At 40.5% G+C, this 16,081-nt stretch overlaps 1 protein-coding gene across 1 annotated transcript; it reads right to left on the minus strand.

The window, feature by feature from the left end:
• Positions 1-1,549: 1,549 nt before the first annotated feature.
• znf296 (zinc finger protein 296) lies at positions 1,550-15,956 on the minus strand. Its single transcript, XM_077194539.1, has 3 exons — positions 15,522-15,956; positions 10,595-10,906; positions 1,550-4,574 (listed from the first exon to the last, which is right to left on the minus strand). The coding sequence occupies exons 1-3, from the start codon at positions 15,571-15,573 to the stop codon at positions 3,061-3,063; spliced, it is 1,878 nt and encodes a 625-aa protein (XP_077050654.1). The 5' UTR covers positions 15,574-15,956; the 3' UTR covers positions 1,550-3,060.
• Positions 15,957-16,081: the final 125 nt, after the last annotated feature.

The raw sequence follows: 16,081 nt of genomic DNA on the forward strand, positions 1-16,081 counted from the left end.
ACATTTATAAATTATAATGCAAATATATGAAAAATAACATAATTAAATAAATTACCCTAATAATTACAGTTGATAAATCAATATGAATAAAAAGTATTATTTTTATGCATATGCAACATAGTCCTCATAATCCAAATCTAAAAATATTTATAAATAATAAAACATTATAAACAATTACGAAAAACACATTATAAAATCAATATTATTTAAATGCATATGAAATTTAAACATCATAACACAATATGTAAATATGAATATGGTGCTATATGCGTGTTAAAAGACTGAAAGATCTGCTTTATACAATAGGGCGTCTATCCAAAGGGGTCCCTGGCCTCATTTCTGTCAATATCTCCAATTAAGAACGTCCTGAGAGAATTGTGAAGACATAAGGTAAATTACTAAACATGGTTACGAATAAATCAATTCAGACAACTCCCACCCTGAGACGACGTGCAGGTTTCTTGAGACCCCAAAACCACAAACTTTCTCCCTTTTCACCCGGAAACAGTGCTTGTTATTGTGGTGTGTGTTTGACCTCAAAACACACCTCAAAGTCCATGTGCATCTGCAGGTTTGAACGGTCAGTTAACCGTCACCACACCCTGATAGGAACGGGATGTCGTGATTGGCCAGTGAAGATAAACACAGGCCAGCCCTGTGTGCAGAGACAAGGTGCAGAGAGGCAGCCAAAAGAGACAAAGGGCACCTGGGAATGTTTTCATCAGCCAGAGGCCATCTTAGCTCGCAGATGCTCGTGTTACATTATGTAATTGGGACCGTGCGCCACCAAATGGTGGGTGTATAAGGTTTTGATAGAGGAGAAGCGATGCAGGTCCCAGGACGATCACCTGTGATTCAAGGAATCGGGGAATTTCTTCGTAAATGGTGCTTTAGTGCCCTCCCTTACGCCTCGCTATCTTTCTCTCGTTCTCCGAAATGGTGATAATTGGAGATGGGGTGAGAGCTACATATGGTCCCTTCAATCCCACCTCCCCCAGCCCGGGCTGAAAGCTCATTACAAAGGTTGCTTGTTAATGAGCTATAGGGATCATAGAGCGTCCCACTCATTAGAGGGGCCAGAGATACAGGCGTGAAGGTTTTGTTACAAAAGAAAAGAGCTGTTAAGATGACTCTGCTTCCCCTCCGACTCCCACCCTTTCCAATCCCAGAACTCCTTCCCGGCGTTGTCTTTCTGTCTCCAGATGTATAATCACACTTTCATAGATGAGTAATCAACTTGGCAATCTCATGTATTCAATCAAACCCTGTTCCTTGAAGGCCAAACTGAGTGACCAAGGGGTTTAGTGAGATATTACTGTACTACTAACGGACTATGACTCAACAACCATAGCCGTTAAAAGAGAGCGCCTCATCTGTGCAAATACTTCTGAATTTGTGATGTGATCTGAGACGTGTAGCGACAGGTTGGACTTGCGGTCACACTTTCTGGTTCTCTCAAACGCACGCGCACACGCACGCACGCACGCACGCACGCACGCACGCACGCACGCACGCACGCACACACACACACACACACACACACAACCTCTGACTTTGCCTCAGTCTTTTAATTATCGTACAAATAGCCATAGAGATACAAAATACACAAAGTGGTGGGCTACACAGGGATTTCTGGGAGGAATCACATATAAGACATGACATTTCAATCAACAGAAATTGTTATAACAATATTCAGAGGACAAAAAGAGCTTTGTTTTCGCTGCTCCCTGAAGAAACGGACATAACTGGATGTCCAACTATTTTCACATTTGCTTATTAATACAAAAAAATTGCTTTTTTAAATTCCATTTGATGACTTATTCTACCATAATTGTTACCACGCAAACAAAGTGTAACATAACAGATCCCTGACATTGATAATCATAAAAAACTGTAACAAAGCTGACTTTCCCTGTATAGATTTATCATATATCTGGTCTCTAACTCTTTCTCGCATATACACAAACAAACACAAGTGCTCTCTGTGGGTTCACCATTCAACAGGCTGTTCCCTATCCAGTATTTCATCAGAAACCAAGGCTTTTCATTCCACAAAACACAATTGACAAAAAAAAGAAAAAAAAGTGAACAAAACTTTTCATAGTATTTCTATGTGCTCGGGCAGTAAAACAAATGTCTGCAAACAGACTAAACAGGCTCACAAAATATAACGAAAATTAATTTGTGCAGTAGAAAAGATGTACATTTTTGTGGAATAAGTTGCAAAATATACATTTACACAATCCTGGCATTCTAAATTAACTAAATGGCAAACAAATGCTCTTTAACAGTGATATGTGACAGTGAACATGTATTGCCACAGACCCAATCATTCCTGTTTAACATACAGTATCAAAAAAAGGAAACAACCCTGTCAGATAGTTAGGAAAACACAAGCTCAAATTCATCCGTGCAAGTCTTACTCTAACTACACTGATGTAGATCAGGGGTGTCCAATCCTGCTCCTGGACGGTCGATTCCTGCAGAGATTAGATCCAACTTTAGAGGCTAAAGGCAACGGTCCTGAAGACTTTGATGAGCTGTTTCAGGTGTGTCCTCGGAGGCCCTCCTGAAGCAGGATTGGACATCCATTCTCTCTTTTTTTATCACACAGATTTTTATGAACCTTGAACCTTTAAGGCTCTGCGGTAGAGTGCTACAACAGTGTCCAGAATTGCATTGCAGAATTCAAATTCACATTGACAGATCACCTGCAGGCCTTCCAGTCTGATTGTCTTTTGGGCTCAACAAAAGGCTCAAATGGTTTGTAACCATCTCCGTATACTCTGAGTAGTCAAACGTTCACGTTCTGGGTTCGAAGTGCCTTGTACGACGGTGGCTGGGACTAAGAAGTCTATTGCAAGTCAGGATTTAACAGTAGCCACTTGTACTGATATGAGAATATAACAAGTCTCGGTCAGTACCAGCTTCCCTCCCTAGAGTGACTTGAGGTGAGGGTGGGTAAGGTCTTCTTGGTTTTTTGATAAGATGGGCATACTGAGTTGTGGGCAGAAGATGGTGGGTTTGGTCATTATCAACATGAGTGTCATGTTGCTGTTTTTATACTGCGGTTTCACCCAGAGCCGCAGTACAACCTGTTTCTTCCGAAGAAGGGGGCACATCAACACTCACCCTCATTTCAGCGTCCTCCTCTTTCAGCTGCTCTGATAGGTCCACGTTCGATTCTGTGAGCATTGTGATTGGAGCTCCTGATTTATCATCCTCTTTTTTGATGTTGAGGCCGTTGTAATCAACAAGCGAGCCCTGGCTGTAGGCTCCTGCACTGGCGTGAGTGAGTCCGTGGACCTTCTTGAGGTGTTTCTCCAGCGTGGCGTAGACGGTGAACGGGACAGAGCAAAGCTGACACTGAAAGGGTGCGCGTGTCCCGCGGGCACCGTGTGTTTTCATGTGGCGTGTGAGTTTGCTGCTCTGCGCGCAGGCGTAGCTACAGAGTCCGCATCGGTACGGTCTTTCCCCCGTGTGGCTGCGCCGGTGAACCGTAAGGTTGCTGCTGTTACGGAAACACTTTCCGCAGAATTCGCACGCCTCTTCTTTTTTCTTCTTGCCCCCTCCGCCGGTGCCCTGCCTCCTTTCGTTCTCCCGCTGCCAGTCCGTGACTATCTCCACGGCCTCCACCTCTTGCTCCCATTCTCCTTGAGGACGATCCTCCCGTTCTGGGCGCTTCGGTGTGCAGTTCCCGCTCGCGATCCCGCTCTCTCCACTTCCACCTGTATCTCCGCTCTCCAGAGAGCCCTCCGAGGGGCTGCCGTAGGGAGAAGCCTGTTGAGGTTCACCTTGACCCTCTTCTTCAGCTTCTCTCAGAGGCTGGTAGTACCGCAGCAGATTGCGATCCGCACCCCTGGACTGAGGAGATATCAAGATCAGGCCGGTTCCTCCTGGATGCTTCCCAGCCTCCAAGCTGGCGTTATGGCCACCGGAAATATCATTATCTCCCAGTCCAGAAAGCTTTCTGTCCTCATCTGCACTGGCAGGGCTGGGATCAGATGTTTCCGGTCCAGCTGCAGAACGACGGTGGCTTCTCATGTGTCGTGCAAGTTCGCCGCTCTGAGAGAACGTGAGCTGACACACACCGCAGTGATATGGTCTATCGCAGGCGTGAGTGCGTCGATGCGCGGACAGGCTACGCAGAGACTGGAAGCCCTGGCCGCACAGCTGGCAGGAGAACCCCGTGTGAAGTGGAGGAGAAGACAGGGGGAAGGGTGAAGCGGCTGGAGGAGACGAGGATGGAGACGGCACCACTCCACCGCTGTTACAGCTCACCTCCGCCAGGCGCTGTAAACACATGGAGAAGTTGAGGCTCTGGAGATCACGCAGCGCGGGGGTGGAGATGTGAGAGCGAGCGGATCTCACGGAGGACGGATGGAACGCAGAGGCCAGAGCGGCGCCCAGGTGTCGCGGATCCATCGTGGCCGGCGGTTTAGATGTGTGTGCGAGGGGGTCGTCCTCCTCCTGGTAGATGCTGAGAGAATGTGTGTTCTGAGAGTGCTGGAGGAGAGTCCATGCGCTGGAGAACACACACTGACACACCTGGCAGGTGAAAATGGAGGGCTCTTCTGTTTTGGAAAGGAAGAGAGAAATATAGAGAGAGAAAATTAATTTATCAGTCAAACAAACATCTACAATCACTCAAAACATACTAACAAATGGCATTTTAAAAAATAGCAGTATATTCAGGAGAGAAAACCAAACTTGTTTGACTAATAAATGGTCCATATTTATTTATGATTTTACGCCATATAAGGAGCAATGGCTATATTCATGCCAATTAAAAGTGCATTTCAATTTTAAAATAATTATGGATTACAATCAATTCAATACATTGTTTACAATAATTAAAAAAAAAATCTTATAAAACAATCAATATACAAAATCAGATATATATACCAATTGTAACAACGGTAATAATAACAACATTTACAAAAATTCTAAAATTATTCCAGGAAAAACATTTTTAAAAAATGTCCATTCATATATTTTGTGTCTAATATCATTTAAAAAAGGACATTCTATTGAAATATGTTTTACACGCATGAAATTCTTACACAGACCACAAACCGAATAAGTGAATAAGTGAGTCTTCAATGTCCAATTCGGCATCTCGTACATACAACCTGGTCATGTCTATTTTCAAAATAATAACAATTAACTCCTTGATTTAGTACTGGAATCAATAAATGGTCCATAACATGCATATATCTCTAGCTAGCCATGTGGTGGCCAACTGATGAGGTCCATTAACTGAATCTTCATTTCTAGGTTGTGTGAATGACTACACTAAATGTGCAAACAAACAGAGTCTTTCTCATGCTGTACATATGTGACTAATTATGCTCAGTGAGCTGGAAAGATGTCTATCATGACGCACTGAAAATGAAACGGCTGCAGGCGAACTTGGTCATTTACAGAAAACAGAACAAAACAGGTAAAACCACAAATACTTGTGAAAACGGGCCAGGTACAGTCCATGGCTATGTTTAGAAAAGAATGCTAACATTCTGTTCTTATGTCATATATATTAAAAAAATAATATTACATTAAATGTTAACAGTATGCTGAAGGCAACAATAAATGTTTCAATCAGCTACAATGCTATCACATGACCTAAATACATTGCATGCTTTGATCTAAAAGATTATGTGGTTTAGTTTAGATCAGATTTTGTGTAAAAACATCGTCAATTTTCACTAGTACTATAAGAATAATAAAAGCAAGAGAAATCTTGTTGTATACCTGCTGTATACTGTACATTTAGGCAAAAGTAATAGGTTATCCGGGTATTCCTGTGCAGGGCAAGAACATGATCAGATCATATTCAATCCCAAAATCCAAATGCAGAAATTTTGCTTGACTAAAATAAAGCCTATTTTTTGAGATCATTAAAGTTTTTTGCATTGTGATATTTTCATGCCATTCCTTCCAAGTTGTCATTACAGTAATATTATGGTAAAGTGGAGTAATATGTTATATCATATATTATTTAAATTGCATTTATACATCATGGATGCATTTGTTTTTCTGTCAAAAATATTTTTTTTCAAAATTTCATGAAAATATTGTCACAATGTATAAAAAAAAATTCCTTCTGATCTTGCAGTGAAATGTGATTGGTTCATGTTGTTTTCGTGCTAATCACCCATATCCATATCAAGTATTGAACACAGGCCAAAACTCCTCCTTCTGTTTTACTATATCACCTCAAGAGAACACGTTTTCCTCATTTTTCAGGCTAATTTTCTTTTCGTTCAAAACGCTGCATGTCACAAACCCCTGCAGGTGTCAGAGCAATAATGAGCTGGTAATGTCAGAGAGGCTCGTCTGATTAAAGGTGTGCTCACAGGAGAGAACGGCCACGGATGGGCTTCTTCAGCAGCTCTGGTGGTATTTTTAAACGTGGTTAGCTTTGTCTCTATTTTAGAGAGCCGCTCGCCAATTAAGCTGCAAATTGCTAATTAGCGGAACGGAGAAAACGAAGGTTTTATGCAAATGATTCCTGACTCAGGCTCCTTGATAAATGGGGCCCGTCTGCAAAGAGGATCCCAAAACTGAGAGGAAAATTCATTTCATTTTTTCCCCATTCTCTTACAAAGGGTTCAAAGCAGAGTGCTATAAGCCTCTTTTACGTCTCAAGTCAAAATCCTTCTGCATTTTATTGGGAGGGGGCAAAAGAAGAAGATTAAAAAGAGCCTCTCCTATTCTCTTCTTTCGTGCCTGGAGAAGAACTCGAGTCGAAAAGCAGGAAGAAGATTAAAACAGAAGGAGGTAACGTGTTTAATTTAAGAACAAAAAAGAAATAGCTGCACAGGTCATGAAAAACCATCGCCCCTGTGACTGCACCTTCACACACACACACACACACACACACACACCCCTTCTGCCTCCAAATCTCTCCCTCGGGTGGAGGGTGCGAGGACGGGTGGAGGGGCTTTTGTCTCAGGGTCTTGGAGTGAAACACAATACCCAGCCTGTCTCTCTCTCTCTCTTCCCTCTCCCTTTCTTTCATTCTTTCCCCTCACTCTTTTTGTAAGGATTCCCATTTGGCCCAGGGTAGCAATTGCATATTAAGCAGAAGCAATAACCGCTAATTAAAAATGCAGATTGGCTGAGAGCGCTAACGAGCAGCAGGCAGAATCTTCTCTCTCTAGGGAACAGGGAGAGAGAGAAAGAGAGAGAGAGAATAAAGGGACAGTTGAAATGAAGAGCAAAGAGAGAGCTGGAGGAAATAAAAATAAGACTATTGATACATTGTCTAAACTAATTCAATAATCCATTCCTCTCCAAAATCTCTCAAAGTCACTCTTTTACACCCACAAATAAGCACACACACACACACACACACACACACACACACACACACACACACACACACACACACACACACACACACACACACACACACACACACACACACACACACACACACACACACACACACACACACACACACACACACACACACACACACACACACACACACACACACACACACACACACACACACACACACACACACACACACACACACACACACACACACACACACACACACACACACACACACACACACACACACACACACTCCTGTCTGATGGTTTGTGGGTTAACTGATTTCTCATTGGATGAGTCAAAATGAAAGCGCAAATACAACGTGCATACAAAACGCCCTCATCCAAGCAGAACAAAAATGTATCCTTCTGGGGTTCAAGAGTTGCCAAGTATTGAGATACTTTTAAACTCGGTCACCGATAGATTTGCTGTTGCATTTAAATGGAACAAATTAGATTTGTTTAGTAAAAAATTGTAAATTATACACTTATAACGGATACAAATATTTAGTTTTTATGGGCACGTTTACACGACAGCGACGTACTAAAAATGGAAATGTCTCCGCGTTTCCACGGATCCAGGCCAGTAGTGTGCGATGCCACTTTTTCTATAATTTAACATACAGAATTTGAATATCAGCTTATCGGTCATTGGCCATAACATTTTCAAATGTACATATTATTTTGTATGAATTTTAAATACTAAAAACTAAAATCAAATGTTTTAAATGCTGAATATATAGCGAACATAGGAATCACAACATTTATAATACTGTATGAAAAATGTATATAATTTAGAGATTTGATAAAGATTACATTTGATTGTGTTATTAAATAATTTGTGTTAAAATATTTACAATTAAATATCCAATATGGACATATATTTTTATTTAAAAGTCTAATATCAACAGATAACCAATATGGTACTGATATATTCTGAATCTTTAAAGACCTAACTACATGTAGCACAAGTAAAATACATAGAAATATGACATGAGTCTTCACCTTTCTTCTATGGTTACAAACTTGTCATTTTGTTATTTTTAATGAGATAACCTACATTATATGTTATGGCTATACCAACAAATAAATGGAAAAGAGTTCAAATTGTTTGGTTATGGAGTGGCATTTACCAGCGCTCAAAAGTTTGGGCTCAGCAATTTGCAGTAATCTTCAGCAAGGATTCATTAAGTTGATCAAAAAGTGACCGTAAAGACTTTTACATCGTTTCAAAATAAAAAATAAATGAAAATAAATGCTTCTCAACAACAATTTTGACCATTGATATTATTATTATTAAGAAGAAATATTACTTACCAAATTCAGCTTTGCCAACATTAAAATTACATTAAAAAGTAGTTATTTTACAAAATTAGTGTAAAAATATGTCACAATATTACTGTTTTATAAATGCAGCCTTGATAGACATAAGACTCCTCTCAAAAAAAATATATATAAAAAATCTCACCTACCACTAACTTTTGAATGGCAGTGAATATTCTTCCAGTGGACTGTTTCTGTCATGCAGTGCTGGCAACCCTGACATGTCAGTTAAAACAAATGATCCCTCACTCTCATATATCACATACTCATTTTGAACTGTCTTTCAAGCAAATGTTTTATGCTTGAAACAGTCTTTATCAGAGCCCATCTCTCATCTCATTCTACGGTCTCTGATAGTCTCAATAATAACCAGACTGTTGACAGTGAGGAAGTAACACATTAGCATATTTTGCACCTCTCACCCTGACACCTTTATCAGCAACATACACCTTCACACACACACACACAAAAAAAAATACAAGAGTAAATGAACCCCAGAGAATCAAGAAACGTGGACGGATGGATGCAGAGCACGAAAAGGAAGGAAGCGCAAACATGTGTACGTATAAGAGAGAGTGACCCGAAAGCAAGAGTGTGTTCTGTTGATCAAAATCAATCGTAATCATTTGCTTGCCTCTATAAACAGTCTGTAATGATAAACTAATAAATGTTTGCTTTGCTCATGTTGTAAGTGAAAGAATCCTGCACATATGAGGAAGCGGTTCAGGTCACAGTTCAATAGCATCACACTGAGAAACACCAACACCTGCAGAGGCCGAGTCCCTCTACGGCCCACTACTGCACTGAAAAACACTCAAGTAGTGCACACACACACACACACACACACCAACATCCTGTTTAACAGTCGAAAGTGTTCAATGTTTCACCCAAATTCTTTTTTTTTTTACAATCTTAAAAGGTTTATTGGCATCTTTGCTTCCATGAAGAACCTTCAACATCAATGGAAACTTTTCATTGCACAAAAGGTTTTTCAGATAAGAAGCGCACGATTGAGGTAAAAAAAAAAATCGAATTTGGATTTTTCTGATAAAAACTGATTGAGATTAAAATTTCTGTGCTTTGTAGTGCTTCAAAGTTTGGTCCAACATTTGTGGCTATAAAATAATAAGAATAATTATTGCTAAAAAAATTACATTACTAAATAAGAAATTTTACACTACAACTACAAAAGTACAATACTTATATTTACGGCTCGGCTGTCTTAAATTCTTCAAACCTTTTATTTTGATGGAAAACTGCATTTACTGTGACGTACAGATGCTCTGAGAAGCTGCAAACACGAGCTGCTAGTGGACAAGAATCACTCTGAAACACGCAGAGCATGCATTTATTCAATTACCTTGCAGCCTTTCGCGGTCATATTCAGATTATTAAAATGTTCTTCACACTAATAAAAAAATAATAATAATAATGGGGAAACCCGAAATGTTTTTTCAATGGAATCACTGCAAAAAAAATGTTGGGACCTTTATATTTAAGAGTGTACATTTGAGATTTCAAGACTTGATTCTGAAGAGTGCAGTGAGAGAATAACAGCCCAGGTCAGCAGCACCTGTGTGACTGACAGTGCAGGAATAATGAGGGCTCTGCGCTCTGGGAGTTGTGCAGTTTGCTGGCCTGACTGTGCTGTGTTTACCTGGCCACTTCACCTGAGAGACAGAGCTAAGGAGATGCTCAGGTGTCTTTCCAGCATCCCCTAGGGTGTGTGTATAAGTGTACGTTTGCTCGCGTGTGTCGCAGAACTACCTATCCCTTCCACACAATTAGACCCGGCGTCTCTAACTCTCCAACTCACCAAGGCCTCAGCGCCACAGCAACGGCGGCCTAATGAGCCGGACTGGGGACGAGGCTGTTAAATGAGGGGACAGTTTTACAGAAAAAGACACTAATTAGCAGCTAGAACTCACCGGCTCGGTTGGCCTCCACCCTCACACCTGGCTCTTCCTTCCATCTCCTGCCCGTCACGCGCCGGAGCTCCACAAACCCCGCCTCCACCCGCGTGCGATTGGCCGGAGAGGGAGGGGCGTGGCCCTGAGGTTGGGCTCTGGCTGTGCTACACCCGCCCTGTTTGTGCTGGATGAAGGTGAGGATGTGTGCCAGGGGGAAAGCCTGCCCACACTGGCCACATGTCAGCAGGTCTCGACCTCCATCCTCAGGCGGAGGCATCCGCTCGGGTGACGGCGAGGAGGCGACAGGGACGACTGTGGGATCCGGAGCGTCTGAGAGCAGAAAAACACCATATTGCTGTAAAAACACTCTTTAGTGCAGGGCTTGACATTAACATCCGCCAACTTGACAAATGCGGGTAGATTTCAGGAGCGGCGTGTAACGCAGTCACTCTTACCAGCCACTTTGGTGGGTTGAAATTTATATACATTTTTCAATTGGAGTTTTTTTGTTGATGAAAAAGCATCTGAAATGATCAACTAAGTGCATTGTACTGTTGTCAAAAATGGCAATTTTTCAATACATATCAATATTTAAATATCTGAAACGCTTCCAATACCAATTTTCCGCAGAATAGACACATGATTCCAGCTGCGCTTTCTCTCTCTCTATCTATCTCATCTCTCCAACAGATAGTGACACACAAACCCGCCTCCTCTCACTCACTCATTTCAGTTGCTCCGGATGAATATTGTTGGCGTTACAGGGCTTGAATTTCAGGGTGGGATTGCACATATTGAGCATCATTTTAGTGCATGCACATAAAGCCATCTCAGTTTTTTTTGCTGCTTATTGCATTTAAATAGTCAAATACACACAAAATATTGTCAATATGATTGTCTTGGTGAGTATTCACATAAACACAGTCAGTTATGTTTTAAGTGAACGTAAATACTTGATAAAGAAAACACGTTTAACAGTATAATGGATCCGCGTGTCAGGTCTTAAAGTGACAGCAGCCTAATATACCTGCGGACAAATTATGAGATAATATTAAAGAAATATATATGGAAGTTTCTTACCCATGGTATCGATGTCAAAATTGTGGCCTGTGAAAATGCTGAGTGGCTAGTTCAATTCAATTCGATTTGTATTTGTTCAATTCAATAATTTGTATAGTACTTTTCACAATACAAATTGTTTCAAAGCAGCTTTACGAAAAAATGCATGTCTACATTACAATTTAGAGTGATCTGTTATCAGAGGTGACTGTGTCCAAGTTATGCATTTCAGAAATGTACATACAAATCTAGTATATGTAGTTAGTAGTAACTTAATAGCAAAAGTGGCTGGTGAGCAAAAAACGTAATGTCCAGCCCCGCTTTAGTCCTATAAAGAGTTAACCCTGGGTCATTCTAAAACCTGGGTTAAAAGGAACCCTTTCATGTTACATGGTGTTAACAATTAATGCTTGTTATTTATAAACCAATAACAATATGACATTTAACACTGTACATTCCTAAACCCTAGGTAAACATTATTATTTGCATATTCGCATTGTCAGTGATTGGACGAAAGAGGCACACGACGTGTTTATTTAAAGGCTGTAGCATTTTACATCCTGATACCATATATTTCAGATTGTACTATCACTGAATGTACTTTTCAGACTATAAAGGTAAGTCACTAGCTTTATAGAAGGTAGTGAAAAGGTCACTTTTTTATTCCAGTTGGTGTGCTTTCTGTCACCATTTGACCTTTTTCCCTTCAAATGTTGAAACTACTGTCGATACAATACAGGGTGTTTCTGTTACTGTCCAAAGCATGTGAATGTGAGGTACATGATTGGGAGTCTGTTGCTGTAACATTCCCACACAGCACATGCGTAGAACAACAATACAGGGTCAACAACACCACAAAAGTTGAGCACTTTCATAACCACAGGGTAAAAAGGTGGTGCCAGTCCCACTTCTAAACAAGCAGGATTTAAAACGACGATAACCAGGGGTTAAGCTCAGTGCATGGAGCCCTTGGAAGTCTTGAAATGACCCAACTGAGCGGCTTTGCAACAGCTTCGTTTCTCTTCTAATGTGCTACTTTCAGTTCTCTGCATTTGTCTGCGTACTGCTAAACTGTCAGCATCAGCACGGCTCTGTCTGGTCAGCAGATACTGACCACTTCCTGTGTCTCTGCCACCGAGGGCTGCTGTGACAGGAAGTAGAGTGATGCAGCTCCGACCTGCTTGAGCAATTCGCCCATTAGTGCATGCTGATATATCAGGCTTTGCACTGTAGTCGTCCTGCGATGCTCACAAGTCTGCTGACATACGCAAGGTGTCTTTCACACTCATAACCGCCGGGGCGAATGAGCGAGGCAGTATGTAAATCAAGACAGGTCAAAGCTGAGCCAAACAGGAGTTTGCTACCAAGACTTTGAAAATAAAGTCTAGTTTACAAACTTTACTAAAGTGTCTAAAGAGAAAGTCACTTTCATATTTTGTCCCTTGGTGCATTTAATGTCATTTTTTACACTGCGGTGGCACAGAAGCTGCATGTATACAATGTAAAAAAAAAAGAAAAAAGTTGCTGCCTTACATTTTTAAGTACAATCAACTTGGATGTTTAAGTCATTTCAAATTAAATTACATTAAACTGGTTTAAAAAAATGAATTGAATCTTTTATAACTTATAAAACAAGTTGATAATTGCTGGGTTTTTTTCATTTCTTTGAGTTAAAGAAATGTAAAAACCTTTGTCATAACTTATTGATCATATAATATTTTTTTTACAGCGTACAACAAAAAGTGCATTTAAACACTGATTATTGCTGTAAAGTGGTTAAATAAATACATTTACACAAGAATTACATTTTTCTAAGGCATGATTAGAAAAGCTACTTAAATGCCCTAATTGAACTAAGGCCTAATCCTGACTTAATCTAAACCCTGTCTGTGAAACCAGGCCCTAATGTTTTAAATACTAATTTATAAATATCTGTGCCTAAACTGAAAGTTTCATGCATTGCCCTTTCATGCAAAGTGACACAGAAGCTGTATATACATAGGATAAAATAAACCAATTTATACACAAATTAAAATGGATCAAATTTACGTTTGAAATATGAATTACGAATATAGAAACATTACACTACAAATACTACTCTGCAATGATAAAGGCAACATTTAAGGCTGCAATGCTGCTGAATTTCATTTATACAGAAGCAAATCAGCATCACGGCCGCCTGGGGTGAATCAAATCTCCATATTTTAGTAGGCTACATCTTTTATGGAGGATTTCATTTTTATACACAAAGAATTTGCTGCAGACACAGATCCTGCTCAGAGCACCTTTAACTTGACTGTAAAGACGGTGAGTTAAGAGGAACTTGTCCTTTGACCTGGGTGCCGCTGCTGTGGTCATGGACTCCAGAACACACACACACGCACACGCGCACACGCACACGCACACACACACACACACGCACACACACACACACACACACACACACACACACACACACACACACACACACACACACACACACACACACAGAGAGAGAGAGAGAGAAAGAAAGAAAGAAAGAAAGAAAGAAAGAACGAGAGAGAGAGAAAGACTGGACTGGATCCAACTGCCCGGGCTAGGCTGTCCATGCCGATGCAGGTACAGACAGTCCTGGGAAGGGGAGGATTTCACCTGTGGTTACTCAAAAATGTCACCTTTCCTGTTTCAACAGCTCTGGTTGTTTGTGCCGACACGCAAAAGGCGCGGCTGCTCTCTCTCACAAATAAGTGAGTGGAATCCGATTTATTTAAGTGAATCGGTTCTTTCGAACAGTTCGTTTCACGCGTTTAACGGTTGTTTTCACGTTATCACCTTGACACATAATTGATCAGTAAAGCCATGTAATGCGGTTTATCACCCTTTTTTTAATTATTAGGGATGTTTATCAGAATTTCATATGTCTCAGTTCAGATCACAAAGAAAAGTCATTTAAATTCTAAAAATAATGTCCAATTTCATTGTAATACTTAAAATCAATTTATAGGCTACCTCAAATTAAATTTAAAAATAAATGTTAGTAAAATGCAATGAAGTAAAACCAAAATTACCCATGTTGAAAAAATGTCATAGCAACACAAAAACACATTTTACTAAAATATTTATGATATTTGGCTTTTAAAGTAACTTTGCCTTTTAGTCCCGTCAGTCAATAAATTGGTTCAACCGATTCATTGAACAGATCCGACTCGCAAATCCGACTCCGCTAACACACACACACATCAAACTCAAGTCTTGTGGTCAGGTGAAACTAGCACAGCTGCCCACAGTTAGAAGATAAAACAAAACAAAACGAAGATCCTGTCATGATCAAAACAATATTTCATATCACCTCATACGTCTAACTATGCCGACTATGTTTATCAATTAATATCAATAAACAACAACAGAAATATTGGAAGTGACGCAATCGCACTTGTCAGCAGATAAAATTAAGAATAGCCTATACCACCCGAGAATGAGGGTGTGTAAAAATATGAAAACTAACTGTAAATATTAAAAAGTAGCCACTATAAGGTATGAGTGTCTAACACATAAAGATATCATGAAGATGCAATAAGGAAGTGCAATGTTATTGCTCCAACTCGGAACTTTAACCTAAAAAACTTAAATAGCCTATACACATTTAACACGGATTGACTACTGATTCGATACTTCTCGACAGCAACACATTTAAATAAAAAACTGTTATCATTTCAACTCCAATGTCAAGTTCTGGTCACGCACGGAGTGAGACACAAACCACGTGAAAAGTTATTAGGCTAACGTTACATTGATATCTCGTTATTGGTTATGCTCTCTCTCCCACATTATCCATATTCGGTTCTCCATGCATATGTTGGGTTTTCTCGTTTAAATGTGAAATGAAGTTATCTTGAATCCAGCTTACCTTGCATTGCGCTCAGGTGTTGCGGTCTGCTGCCGAGTTTGCGTCTGGACATAGTGAGAGAAGCTCCTCTAGAACTACACCAAAACTAAGCGAACACTTTAAATCTCATAAAACAGCAATGATGTGTGACTGGTGCTGCTGAGCCCTTCAGTATTCAAGTTCACACACTGTCTCTGTGTGCTGGCCCTACAGGAGGAGGAGGAGGAGGAGGGCATGAGCAACGCCTCCAGCCCTTCAGCCCGCCCATCATCATCCTCCTCGGTCTTATCATCCCTGACCTCATTAAACAACTGTGCGGTGCATAAGCAACAACATTAGAGACACTTTAAATGATTCTAACTCGTTTTATTCCTTATCTACCTGTCGTATTGGAGGACTTATGTAAATAGTCGTTTTGATGGCGCGCAGCTGCTGCTCTGACACCAATAAAAATGTGCTGGTTAAGGATGTGGGTGAAGAGGAAGTGGCTTTATCGAGGTCGACTGAGACAGGTGTTTGTTTGGCTGTCCGGCTTGTTTCGAAACCCAAAGTAACTATCGCTTTACATTCAGAGACTTCCA

The sequence above is a fragment of the Siphateles boraxobius genome, unplaced genomic scaffold, assembly GCF_051911475.1.
Source record: "Siphateles boraxobius isolate OS27281-9 unplaced genomic scaffold, OSU_SipBor_1 32, whole genome shotgun sequence".
Classification (NCBI taxonomy): domain Eukaryota; kingdom Metazoa; phylum Chordata; class Actinopteri; order Cypriniformes; family Leuciscidae; genus Siphateles; species Siphateles boraxobius.

Excerpts from the sequence above, each read along its gene's own strand:
- znf296 (XM_077194539.1), bottom strand. The coding sequence starts at position 15,573 with ATGTCCAGACGCAAACTCGGCAGCAGACCGCAACACCTGAGCGCAATG. Across the intron at positions 10,907-15,521 it reads ACACCTGAGCGCAATGCAAG|ACGCTCCGGATCCCACAGTC; the intron begins GTAAGCTGGATT and ends TTCTGCTCTCAG. Across the intron at positions 4,575-10,594 it reads GGTGGAGGCCAACCGAGCCG|AAGAGCCCTCCATTTTCACC; the intron begins GTGAGTTCTAGC and ends TTTCCAAAACAG.